Source organism: Colius striatus, chromosome 6 (assembly GCF_028858725.1).
Source record: "Colius striatus isolate bColStr4 chromosome 6, bColStr4.1.hap1, whole genome shotgun sequence".
Taxonomy (NCBI): domain Eukaryota; kingdom Metazoa; phylum Chordata; class Aves; order Coliiformes; family Coliidae; genus Colius; species Colius striatus.
In genome coordinates this window covers 23,904,276-23,918,589 of record NC_084764.1, presented here as the reverse complement: position 1 = coordinate 23,918,589, position 14,314 = coordinate 23,904,276, and the positions used below count along the sequence as shown (strand labels likewise).

Sequence of the window (14,314 nt, the reverse complement as noted above, 5' to 3'; positions counted from 1 at the left end):
TCTACTTTCATAACTAGCAAACTAGCTATAGACTCTTAAAAAAAATCCCCCAAATCTAGAGACTCAAACAAAAAAAAAAATCTCCTTAACTAGCAAACAAATGAACATTTGCCATACAGTGTACTTTAGAGATTATATTTACACTAACTTGGATTTAGATAATCATTAGTTTGCCATTTTTTAATTTTCTTTGAAAATACTTCTAGAGACCAACATCTTACAAGATATTATGTATTTTAATAGGAAACAGAGCAAGGCCAGATTGCTGTTTAAGAGGATTTCAGAAACTTCTCCATTTCTTGGTGGCAAATGCAGTTTGAGAGAGTTTTGGTAAAGGCTGTAAAGAAACTAGACCAACTCTTTAAAAATAAACTGTAGACAACTAGATTCAGAAATAACAAAGTAGTAGCCAAGTTTTACCTTGAATCCCAAACAGCCAAAAAGCAGAACCAAGCACAACAGAAGAAGCAGCCAACAGAAGATTTTGTACACAAGAAGCACAGCTTTGACTTCTCTGATTTTCACTTGTCTCTCACCAGATTTGATCACCTGATAGCAATAGAGCGTGCTGGGATGGCTGCTGATGGCAATTATTACAATTCCAGGAAAGTTAACATTAAACATCTTGTGGATCCCATAGATGAACTATTTTTAGCTGCACAAACCATTCCAGGAGTCAAAACAACAGGTATGTGTGAGTTTCTGTTATATTCTCAGAAGCAAATGCAGCACAAAACAGGAACTCTTACTGTAAGTGAAGGGGAGCTGGAGGCAGGTGCTGTGTAATTGCTTGCTTGCAGACCACAGCTGTTTGTCATGGTTGAATTTAGAGACCATTGCTGGAGAAAAAATAGAGGTTTCTCTTGAAGAAAAATTAGAGGTTTCTATTCAAAGTTATTTAAGCATAAAAAAAGCACATCCAGAAGTGTGTATTGTCTATACATCAGTGTGCATCCATATGTAGTTTTTGACACTGACTTTTTATGTATTTTAGGTGTGAAAGGCAGCATAGAAAACAAATGACTACTGAATGGAAACATTACCTATTAAAATATTGTTATTTTTATGATTGTTACACTTGTATTAAACCAACAGTTTCTGCCTTTTGGTGGTACATTCTGTTGAGCAGGGAATGCATATTTGCATCTACTCTAATAGCATCTTCTCTAACTAAATATATATATACAGTACTAATCTTTAAAGGAATACATTGTCCTTCCTGTCAAAACTATGTTAGCATTGACTAATACATCTAATGAGTGCTGCTGTCAACACGATGCACCTCTCTTTTGTCAGTAGACCTTTTTTTTCCTAAAAAATGACTTGTATCTGATTTTGAACAAATATGCTGTAGATCAAGGATTCCTGGATATAGACAGTGTTGTATAATGTCCTTGTGCAATCAAATGCTTCATGCTGTGCTCTGTAGCCCAAAATGAAGTTAGGATATAGATATCATTACAAATACTAGAACCAGATTAGAAATAAATGTCACAAAATTAGAAGTGACCATGCTAGGCCAATTTCAGTCACATTAGAACACGTCTGCTGATCTGGCTTTTTCTCTTCTTGTAATGCTGTGGGCTCATTCCAAAGTATTACCAAAAGCACTGGATGTGCTTCTCAGTAGTGATGTTTTAAGTATTTCCACAGAATTTAGAGAGTTCCTGATGAGATAATGTGATATCTGATTTCACTGTATTGAAATAATTGAAAAGCTGTATACCAGAAGAGTTCACTGGTAATTTTTATATTATCTTAAAACTTGTAATATGTTTTACTTACGTTTAATTAAATTGTTTATCCTACTCACGGAATCACAGAAGGGTAGGGTTTGGAAGGGATGTCTAGAGCTGATCCACTCAAATACCCCTGCTAAAGCAGGTCCACCTAGATCAGCTTGCACAGGAACACACACAGGTGGGTTTTGAACACCTTCAGAGAAGGAGACTCCACAATCCCCCTGGGCAACCTGTACCAGGGCTCCCTCACAGTTAAGCAGTTCTTCCTTATGTTTAAGTGGAATTTTTTGTATTCCAGCTTATGCACATTACCCCTTGTCCTGTCACTTGAGACAGCAGAAAAAAGTGCCTTCCTGTCCTCTCGACAAACACTTTTTAAATACCTGTGTTAATGAGATTCCCCCTTAGCCTTCTTTTCTCTAGGCTGAACGGCCCCAGGTTATTCCTAAGAAGTAACTTTCAACACTCAAAAGAAACACTCTAGATGGCACTCTGATGGCAGTCTCAGCAGACAAGCTAAAGACTGAATAAGGATGGAAAAAGCTCTCTTTCATGAAATTGTTTATCAAAATGCCTCAGAGCTTTATCTACTGCAGATAATTTCAATTAATTTGTCCCTGATTTTAGTCTGTTGATACAAGGACTTAGTCTCTCCAACTACTTATGTACATCTCATCCTGATTCTTTTAATAAAAATACCCTGATCTCTTAAAATGTCTCCCAGGGCAGCTCAAAGTATATTATTGATCTGGTGGAGTTTGGAGCTTTCTGAGCAGAAGGAATTTTAATCTGCTCAGCAGAATTTCGTTTGTTTTAAACATTCTCTGAATAGTCAAATATACTATGGAATGTCATTAATTAAAAATACCATGAGCTTTCAAATGAGAAGAAAAGAAGCAATTATCCAGATTCAGTGTCCCATTGCCATGAATTTTCTCTGAAGGGATGTCTGCATAACAAATGATTTGACAATTCATAGACTTCACAAAACAATGAAGGTATTTGCTCTGATCACCCATGGAATTTTGGTATGTGGATACTCTATGCTGGATAACTAGTTGAGTATCAATAGAAAAACAATGCATTTTTTTCTCTCACTGTCTGTTACCTAGTTAACATTTCTTATTTTGCTTATCACAATAAATTTTGTGTCTGTTTTTTAATTTAAGTCCAATTCCTTCAGGTGGCTGTTGGCCTTTCCAATGTATTTCCACAGCACCTAGCTTAGCAAGGCACAAATCTGGGCTATGGTCTTGGCATCTTGTCTCATTACTAATAATAATGTAGTGCTTCTAATTAGGATACTTTTTTTGATAGGCTCTTGTTAGCTTTCTTCATGGTCAGTAGGAATTTGGAGGCATAGATCTAGTTCCAAAATAAAATGTGAATATTGTACAGCATCCATTAGGGTGGAGAACTCAGATGAATTTGTAGACTTAGAAAAGAGTACTAGAAAGATCAAGTATCAAGTTTTCAGCCTTCCTTACAGAAATCTTCATATAGTGGGCTCAGTGGCAAAAAGTACTCTGTTAGTAGGTGGAGAGGGGAAATATTGAAACATTTATTACATACTTGTTAATTGTTATCAAGTTTTGCATTTAAAACAACATCTATGTTTTAAAACCTTTTATCTAGGAGTCTAATCACAGGTAAATTATCACCAATGCCTACATTTGTATGGGTACCAATATCATAAAAAGTAAGCAGCAATCTCCATGAATATACAAAATAAGCAGGTGTGAAAGGCTGAGGATGGAGAGACTAGTTTTCCACAAAAGATTGCAATAAAAAATTAGAAATGTTGCTATTTTTTTCAGCTGTCACGGAGTCAACGTAGCTATATACTACTTTTATAGGAGCTAATGAAGAGCTTTCCAAAGTGAAAAAAAAATGTGGTCACACTTGTTTCCTTTTCATACAAATGTTTTTTTAGCACAGAAGACTGACATTTCCTGCATTTTTCATAAACGTACTTTCAGAAACCAACACAGTCAGTGAAAATTTGTGTGGAAGATCCAACTGAACTATTTTTCCTCTGTCTGGAACACATTCAGGCCTTTAGGAGAGGAGGATTCATCTCTATTTCCAGACATCTATATTTGGGGTGTCTGCCTTGGGGTGAGATGAATTGAATGTTTGAAGGGCCCATTTTTCTTTGCTGACTTTAGAGGAAGTCTTGCTGACTGGCTTCTGTATAGATGGCTGTGTTTTGTCAGGTGAATCTCACTCTGGAAATCTACAGTAAATGTAGCCCTCTGCCAATGTGTAGAGGAAGAAGAAAACAGACGGTATAGGAAATTTTTCAGTGTAGTGTTCTTTTCCTCCTGGTGTAATGCCAATGAGATTCATCCACAGGAGTAGATTTACTAACTGCATAACCATCCTGGTGACAAGACTTCCACAGAGACAAGAAAAAACAAAGCAAGCCTGGTACAAAAAACCCTAAGCAGTAGATTGGTATATTTCAGTTAAAGAAACTGTTTATGATCTTCAAAAGACAAGAATTCATGTTAGCTTTTTTAGAGAACATTAAGAGCAAAATTTTGCATTTTGAATATAAGAAAAATCAAATTGTTTTGTGGATTTTTACAAACCAGTAGTAACTACCATATTCATATATGATGATAGAAGTACCATGATTGTCATTACCTATTTGAAAAGTACAGCCAGCCAACAGATTTTAGAAAGCACCGTTAAATCTGAAATAAATGTGAACAGGTTATCAAAGCAGATAGATAAGAAAAAAGATTAGCTCTTACATGGCAAAGACTTTCACGTAAGTTATACGTCACTCACACTTCCCTAGATTATATGGACTTAAAGAGTTAAATAAAACCTCAGTGCTGAGAAATAATTTTCAATTTTGCTCAAAGAATAGATTTGCTACAGACTTATGTGAGGTATTTATGCAGTTACTAAAAGTGTTAAATTATCAATTTTCAGAGCTTGAAGTATAAATTATAAATACTGTAATTTCTCTTCTGTAACACATGCTGTGCATTAGAACATAGTCACATTTCAAATTCAAATATGAAACATTGCAGTGAGGACTTGGAGACATTAGCTAGGAGTTTTCTAAAAAATCTTCAAACTTGAGAAGACGACATTTAGGCTCGCATGTGAAAGAGAAATGTTATTTTCCATTTAAATATATGGATTTTTGGTGCTGTGTTTGGAGGATTTTTTATACTTTGATAAGAGACTAGAGGTACTATCTAGCTTTCTGTAAACTGCTAGTTTATGTGTTATCCTCATCTCCAAATCTCTGAATGACATCTAACAATTTTACGTTCCAAACAGTGTAGCCCCCAATTTTCCTGAAATGCCATAGGTCCCATTGATTTTACTGAGATCACTGAAGAAATGCATATTTGTACTTGACCAACAAAAATTAAGACCCTACACACTGAATACATCAACACTTAAAAAAGAAGAAGAAGAAAAAAGAGTAGCTATTTTTTGCATAAATTGCTAGAAAAAATTGAAAACAGTAGTAGCACACAGGATTGAGCTCTTTGTACACTGGCACAGTGATGGTGGTGCATGCATTCAAAACAGATTGCCCTTGCAGTAAATCCTACTGCTGCCAAAATCCTTGCATATGTTTTTGCTTATCTTTCTGCAATAATTGCTACTTTTAATATCATATTTTAATTAAAACTTTTAACAAGATGAAGTTTTCTACGCTTGCTTTATTATAGAACTGTAGGTGAATTTCTCAGATTTATTTTAGATTTGTTTTCTGTCTGTTTTCTCTGTTTGGGCTAATGTACTTACGATAATGCATTACCAAGAACACTCATCTAAGGCCTCCCATGAGCAAAATATGCTGTTTTAATTCCATCTGCACTTCATGAGCACTTGAAAATTTTGTTTTCTTTTGCTGGCACCAATAGAGCATATATTGTATACATACACTTACAGGTTAGCATGGGGTAAGTGGTGCTTTCAGCTATTTCATGCAGTCCTCTGTTTTTAGAAGCTTTTAATTAAAAAGGATCAGTCATCTCTTAAGAAGCTACAAGTTGTCACAGAGACATTGGATGCTCTCTGAATGGATTGTTAGTTACATACATGCTGGATTCATACTAATTTGGTCTTTTTCTCTTTTAATAAAGGTGTTGGAGATGGAGGAAATGAACTAGGAATGGGCAAAGTAAAAGATGCTGTAAAGAAGCACATAAAAAATGGAGATGTTATAGCTTGTGATGTTGAAGCTGACTTTACTGTTGTAGCTGGTAAGAGATTTGGGGGGGTGCAGAGTTGTTAGTGTTTGAGAATAGAATTGAAAATATCTGTCTTTCCAAGTAATTTATATTGGCCCTTCCTTTACATTTCCAAGTCATGATTAGCAAACAAATCTGTCTCTGTATTATGTCTCTTTTCTGAATAGTGAAGCAATTACAGTTCCAGAAGGAATGACTGAAAATTGATATTCCACGAAGAAATTGGAAATAGTTGGGCAAATCCTGAATATTCTTGAAAAATCACATCTTAAATAAAATAACAAGGAAGATTGCAGAAGTGATCTTTGTGGGAATTTAAATGTTTATGCACATACAAATTTTGAGTATAACTGATGAGCTTCCATGGGTGTGATCCTGTCAGGGTCACAGTTGTGTTGCTCTTACACAGAGTGGCTTTCAACAGCCACTCAAGGACAGATCTACATTCTTAATGTACAGCGAACTTTGAACATTCTAGTAAAAAATTCTCTTCTACTCTAATGCCTTAACCAGCATGAAATAAAATTTGTAGTGAAAGCAATATGTTAAAATAGGACCAATGTATGAACTGAGTGGCCCACATTGTACTTCGGCTTAGGTTTCCAGGTTTCTAACCTCAGTGTCTAATACTCTTTATACAAAACCAGAAGTCTCTGGGGGGAAATGATAGTGTGGTGATAATCACATCTACTTCTTATGCCTATAAGTATACAGTATCTATGGTGGATGTCTTGGCAATTCTGATGATTTTTATTTTGAAAGCAACTGTCACACCCAGACTCTGCAAAGTGAAGTGAGGTGGAGGGTTGGCTGTGTTTAAGTGTGGAAAACTACATGCACTGAAACGACTGTCACACTTTTTGAAAATTCTCCTATTCTGCATCTCTGGAAAAGGTATCAGGCAGCAGAGAGAGAACTGCTTACAGCAAGTTTCAAATCTAATGATCTCCAATACAGTCTTGACAAAGAAGTTGTCAAACAAGACTGTGTGAACTAATTTGGTAACGGTGTACAGGAAATCTGTGGATATTAACTGCTACTGTCTTTTTGTGTATGACACACTAAGAACACATCATCAAGGCACAATTACTTCCACCATGGCTTCGTATCTTATAAAATAGCCTAACTCTTTAATCAGTCATTTGTGACTGATTGTGGAAGAGCATTCTCTGCAATGGTACAGCATTCTGTTATAAAATCTGATCCCAGTGAAAATTTGCCTGGTTTAGGATATTGTAACTAAATCTTCTGCCTCTGCATGGTTAAAAGACACTAAGCTGTAACACAGCTCCTCAGAGTTCATAGACTTCACATCAAGCCAAGTGGAATTGTATTATAGACCATGCCCACTGGAGTTTTTGCTTTGTTGGGAATACAAACCACAAATTAAGCTAGAGGGAAGCTTGCAGAAATTCAATCTGAAATACTGCTGGAAGAATTTTAATGTGTTAAGTAGTGTGTAGTTCTGACATAAATGTTCCAGATTCACGTCTACATTCCATTTCACCGTTGCTACATGAGTCCCAGTTGTATGTGCCTGATGACTTAGGCAGGTGAGGTGCCTATGCAATAACTGTTGTTTGGGACTTTTGCAGTTTGGTTTCACAGTGCCATTGTTTTGCAGGAGTCTCTAACTGGGGAGGCTACGCCATTGCTTGTGCTCTCTATGTTCTCAGCACTTGTGAGATACATGACCGCTATCTGAGGAAAGCTGTTGGGTTTCCACATTTCTCAAACAAGGCAGTCTGGCTATCGGCACTTCCATCAGTTACCAAGGTAATTTCTGTAGGGCCAAGGAGTTGAGACTTGATCATGACACACAGATGGAATTGGCTACCAGCTGCTAAATTCTGCTACGATTGTATGGGCAGTGCGAGAAATCTTTGTATTGCAATACAGTGATAAAAATTCCCTGTTCATTTCCTTTGCATTGTTGATGATTTTATAAATCTCTGTTGTAGCCTTGTTTAGGTGTTTCTCTTTTTGAAAGTCAGTCATAGTTCTAATGCAGAGGCTGCTCTGTACTTCAGATCTTTGCACCTTATTTCCAATCTTTCTACCTTTTCTAGTTACGTTAGAACTTTTCTATAATTAGCTTTGAAAGTTCCTAAATTAACATTGCAGGAAGACTAGTGAATGAGTATTTTTAAATGTGTTTTGACTAATGCAGCTTTGAAGAGTGTGATATTCTAGGAATGCAAAGGTTTTAAACTGAGAAAAGTAAAATAACTGGGAGGGCTGAGAAATGGCTGCGATCTGTGCTTGTCCTACTGCACACGTGGCTCTATTTTAACATGGTGGTCTTTAAAAAAATGAAAAATATACTCAATGACCAAATTAAGGTTTGCCCCACCATACTTGTAATAAGCTAGGAGCTTCAAAGTGCAGTTTATTGTCAGAGTACTTCTATAGAGATTTGGACAAAACCAGTAAGTTTGTGATCTCCATGCTAAGCAAAATGCAATGTCTACCATAGATTTTGCCTACAATGGTAGAGTATTTCTCCTGAGATGATAGCACACTGTGTGAAATTCCAACAAAGCACCTCTTAAGTATTTTAGAGTAGGTCTTTCTTTTTAAAAAAATCTTGCTACTTTTATTTTTCATATAAAGGTCATGAAACTGAAACACCCCAATGTTTAGCATAGGTGTATAACCACTTACCTTTTGACTTAACAAAGCATATGAAACTTTTCAGTGCAATCTTTCCTAAAAAGAGATTTTTTTTACTTTTCAATTTTACTGCTTTTGCCCCTTAAATTAACATATCCTAAAAACTACTAAGAGGTACTGCAATTAAATGTGATATAGTGTACAGGAAGTCCTTCTGGGTTTTGTTTTACTAAGCTACACAGCTAGGAATAGTGATAATGGTCTGATAATGGCCTACTGAAAGTACAATACTAAAATCTATTGAGATAAAGTTAATGGGAACAGTTTTGTGGAGAAGAGAAAATTACAAAACATCTAAGAATATATCTTTAGTTATAAATCATAACAGTAAACAGTGCAGAAGATCGAATGCAGTAGAGTTCACATACTCCATCGGTATTTAAAAAAAAGAGATCAGACCTTTTATGTTTGTATGGCTGCTGTCTGCCCCATCTAGCTTCTTTTAATACTATAATAGTGACCTTAGTAATATAAAGAGCACCACCACACATACTCACCTCGGTATTTATCTTTGTAATTGAACAGAAGACACTTGAAGGAGTGCCTAAGAGCCATATAGCTTTCATATATGTGCCTTATTTTTCTTCCAAAAAATGGCATTCCTTCCATGAAAACTATAGACAATAATTACTAAATGAAGATTTACTGTGAAACACAAAGCATATTTGTCTGCAGCCTTGTGTTCAAGCAGTGTCAAGATTGCACTGCAACAATCCCCAGAACAGCAGAGCTCTCCATTCTCATCAAATGGAATGCTGAGATTATTCTAAGCGAATAGATTAGTCTTTACAAATATTTTAATAAGGGATACTGCAAAGCATTTGTTCCTTGGTGAGAACTTGATGAGGAAGAAACAATTTGATCTTACATTACCTTACAACCTTAACTTACGTTTCAGTGGGGATTTGAATCAGAATTATGTCAGTTAATGCAATATCAGTTTGATTCTTTCAGGTGTTTGTAGTACTTTTATACTGAAGTGACTGTAGGGAAATATAATAATTCATAAATACCCAAATGTAGCTAATCTTAAACATCCTACAGTCAACTCTACATTTCCATACATGTCGCAACCAGACCAGGTTAGTATATAAGGCAGTTGTTCCTTTACTGAACTCTTTATTGATGGTAAGAAATAAACTGTACTATTTACTTTGAAATTATGCCTTATGAGAATATGAACTACTTCGTAAGTGACCAATATATAAAGATGTGACATTTATTTTAGTATTATTTATTAGCTTTGTCATTCATAGGGGAAGTTTTTTCCTAAATAAAGTTCAAATTAACAAGCTCTTTTTCTATTAATTTGATTATTTTTTTTCTGGTTACCCCGTTCCTAATGTAATTATTTACTAAAGAGACAACTGTGAGTAGATTGCAGCACTTTACAGCTAGGAAAGCACACTGTACATTGTGTATGCTCCTTACAAATGGAAACAACAGCATTTGATGATAAAGTACAGTTTATCAGGCACAGTTATATAGTATTATGCACACAAGCCTTTCCCCCCCACCCCATGTAGGCAGATCAGAGAGTTTTAATGTGTGAATACATAGGAGAAACAATTCAAATTACAAATGACCTTTTGCATATCTGAGTCAGGTGCCTTTTCTGTGACATGAGAGATTTAGTTTGCCACTTCACATACAGATACTTAAAGCTAAGAAAAACCTCCCTCATGCAGAAAGATTGGATGCTTATATTTGCATTCATAGATATGAACATTCATATGATAGAAACCAATGCATATTTATAGTTTTAAAAATTACAAGCTAGCAGTGTACCCAATTGCCTTACCTAGCTGTATCATTGCTGTTGTTACATGAGGTCCAGACTGACATGGTATAACTACACCTATTTTCTCTTTAATAGCAAATCAGTGCCTCATTTAACTTTGTTGCAGCTATGAACTAGGAATGCATCACCAGAAAATAAAAGACAGATCTTTACAAAGTGCATTGAAAAAGCAGGTTACCAAATTATACTAAATGCTTTAATTATTTAGAAAATAATTTGGCCATATACTATATTATGTAAAATACAACCAAATTGTGTCTAAATTCAGATCTAAAGCTATCGTATTCTTTATTTTTTCCTAGGAAAAAATGCTGACACTTAATAAAAGAATAAGACATTTTAGTGTCATAATTTTGGCATCATTAACTTGTGCCAGGAGATAAAGGACCTTGTTAGAGGTTATTGTGTAGGAATATCAAACAAGTATTTAAAACTATAAAACTGTCAAGGATATTGGTAGGGCTGTTTCAGCAGCGATTTCATTCAAATCAGGGTCTCACACAAATGGAAGCAAAACCAAAGAAGAAAAAAGATGAAGAAAGGGAAGATAGGTACGTGACTATTTCAAGGCCTTATGTAAATTGCCATGGGGTTAGGCCAGAGGGAAGGTAAGATGTAACTAGGTTTTAATTTTTATTGGATTTTTATTAACAGAATTAGAGAAATAAATTATCTTTATAGTAAATGCTAAGACAGTAGAAAGAGTTTTATTGTGTATATTTCATGTCAAATGAAAAGCAAAGCAGTTTGTGCTAGACTTATATCCATTTGAATCCAGGCCTTCTAATTTCAATATTCACAGAACTGGTATTTTTTTCAGAGCTGATTTTACCCCATCTTTTCATCTTGCAATTTTAACTGTCTCATAGCTCACAATCAAGGATTTTGTTCCCCCTGTGTACTTTAATAGCTCAACTTGGAATGTGCTTTGTTATCTGGTTACAGTACTGTAAAGCAGGAAAATAACTGTTATAAACATGAAATTGGGTTGCACTTCTAAACAAAATATAGGCTATTACAGAAAATCACAAGAAAGCACAAGGTCAAGGTTTTCTTTTTTTCCCCCATCCCTTTCCTAAGCAACCAGAACACACAGAAAATCAGTAGAGAAGTAGGACAGAGAGCGAAAGACACAGAGGAATGACAGAAGGTGTGGGAAAAGAAGGTGTGCTGCCTGTTCAGGTTCTCTCGGTGACATTTTTCCTGATGCATCCTCTTTCTTTTTTGGTCATTTTCTTTTAAAAATGCATCTGCAGCCAGCTACTGTTCAGGGGAAATAACAGGTAATTTTTTGAGATACCTTGAGTGGAGGTTCCTCTGATTCTGATCATGTAGGAACTTGAAACCAAGCAAAAACAGATTAATATTTCTGATTTGACACTAAAGTAGTGTTTGAGGGAGTGTGGAGAACAATAATATAATTCAATAGTTAAATAGCAATCAAGAGATAAGTCTTTTGACACTCCTTCAGTTCCAGATGCTACACATATTCTTTGGAACAAGGGGGAAAAAAGCTGTGAGCAAATCGCTGTCATAATAAATATGGATGATGTGGTCAGGCTGCCCTACAATGAAAATAAAGATTGCGATGAATGCTCTTGTCTGATTCAGGACTTTAATTACATTCTATTTCTTTGTTTTTTAAGGAAGAAAAGCTTCTGAAAACACTTGTGCAGCATGGGGTGCGCAGTGGGAAAACTGCCAGTCTGGAGATGGAAGTGGATGGGCTGCCCTTCCACAACACCCATTCACTTATGATTGAGAAGCTACTGCAAACAGTGCAGCAGTGACTGCCCCACAGGATTTATGCATCAACAGTTGCTCCCATGTTATTTCCTTGTTACTGAAGCTCTCAGAAAATATAAAAGATCAGGAAAAGATGGCTTTTCATTTCATTGCTACCCTTACAACATCTCATTGAATCAAGAAGGTGATACCACCATGATGATTTGTACTACCTTTCTTTTCTCTAATTTTATAATGAATAATGGATATTAAATGATATTAGAGATGATGATGTGATCTAGCTTTGACAAAGAATGCTTGTCATTAAAATGAAGTACTGTTGCATTGCTGTTCCTGTTTTACTAACCTCATAACTACAACAGGAAGTAACTCTTGTAGCAACTTGGATTTAAAAATACCTTGTGGTAGGAAAAACAGCTGCAGTGGAGAGGGGAGGTCCAAACCAAAAAACCCAGTAAGTGTTACAGTAGTGAGAGCTGTTAAGTAGAGCTGCCCGGTACACTTTCTGTAGCCCCTCTAACACTCTTCTTACAGTGGTGGATGGTTTGTGGAAGTGTGAGGTGATAAGAGGAGAGAATTAAGCTAATGAAGATAAGTGCAGCGTTGAAGACCTTCTGCATAAAACACAGGCTATACCATTTGCCTCCTTCCTATTAGTTTGTCATTTATATATTTTGTCCCTTTCTGGGTAATTCCGGGGTATCCTGAAATCACATAAACAAACAAACAAAAAATAATGCTTACAAATTAAAGTGCTACTAGAAATTTAAATACATTTGCATTCAGTATGAAATTATGTGAATGAACATCTCAATGAATTCCAGTTACAGAAATTCAGCTCCTGTTGAGACTAAGTGAAGTAAAATTGTTATATCTCAAAAGCCTACTAACACATAACCAGTAGATGACAAAAGGTTGTGAATCTTGTCTGAATTTTGTCATTGAAAGCTGAGATTTTACTTAAACTGCAGATGAGTGTCAGAGCTACCTGTCAGCCCTCACAGCAGACAGGACATGGATGCTTTAGCTGTTGTAAAATGACTTTAAATGGTAGAAAAGGCAAGCAAAGGTTCTGCTTTAACAGGATGAGAATGGCAATTGTGTTTAGCCTCTACTTTTCCAAAGCAAAGGACAGTGGAGCTTCCAGCAGCCAGCAACACTTTGTATCTACTTTTCTTTCTGGCAGGTGAGTTTTATTTTCTTTTGTAAAACAAACGTAACTTTTTCAGAATGAGAAAAATCAGTTCATACCACAAACACCAGCACACTTTGAACATTAATCTTCTTAAGTCCTTAAAGGTACACAGCCTTTAAAGACTTAGAACAGTTGAATACATGTGAGAAAGAAATCTTAATGCCAGACTGGCTGCAAGACGTTCAGATTCACCAAATGTCACAATGTTTATTTTATAGATCAGTCATTTTTTTTAAGACTTATTTTATTTAAAGCCTTCTTGAAGGATGTGGCAGTAATGCTATCTTTCAAGATTCAGAATTAGAAAATAGCTGCTTTAGAAGTCTCCAAACTCTGCAACCTATAACTATTAAGTAAAATGTTTCATATGAATGCTGCACAGAACCCATAACATGAAATTGGCATAATTTAAGAATGTCTATTTGGGAAAAAGAGGCAGCTAATTTCCTTCTCTGTGTGTTACGTGCTCAGTAGCTTACTGACACAGTACACTAATAGGTGCATTGTGTACTATTCATTAAAAACACTAACTTCTGTCAAAAAAACTTAATTTAGTCAGCTTTTGCTCTTTTTTTTTCCCCAAAAATACGAGTTTTAACAATCAGATTTCATTAAGAAGTATAAAATGTAATGATTCATTTGTTCATTTCTCTATTGTGTGTTTTTAAAATCCTTTCTTATGTGCAGTCCCAAGCACTGTATTTGATCCAACAGCAAAGTGTACCATGTCTCTAGCAACCATAGTGGGACCCTCAGTTGACTATGGCCTGACTGAGAGAGGAAAAAAAAGCTCTGGGTGAGAGTTATCTTTCTCCCATACTGGTTACAGCTCTGCAGTCTCACAGTTACAATAGAGGAAAAAAGGGTAAAAAAAAAAAGGAAAAGAAAAAAGGGAAAAAAAGAAAAAAGTCCCCTACTCTTGCAGATTAAT

General features: G+C 35.6%; 1 protein-coding gene across 6 annotated transcripts in view; it reads left to right on the top strand.

Moving 5' to 3' along the window:
- DGLUCY (D-glutamate cyclase) overlaps positions 1-13,844 on the top strand; it is a 50,311-nt gene extending 36,467 nt beyond the window's left edge. For all 6 annotated transcript variants that reach the window (XM_061998375.1, XM_061998376.1, XM_061998378.1 and 3 more), the window contains 4 exons: positions 540-688; positions 5,861-5,980; positions 7,593-7,744; positions 12,089-13,844. In XM_061998375.1, coding sequence (XP_061854359.1) covers positions 540-688; positions 5,861-5,980; positions 7,593-7,744; positions 12,089-12,232 — 565 coding nt within the window. In that variant the 3' untranslated portion in view covers positions 12,233-13,844. The remainder of the gene's footprint in view (positions 1-539; positions 689-5,860; positions 5,981-7,592; positions 7,745-12,088) is intronic.
- The last annotated feature ends 470 nt before the right edge of the window (positions 13,845-14,314 follow it).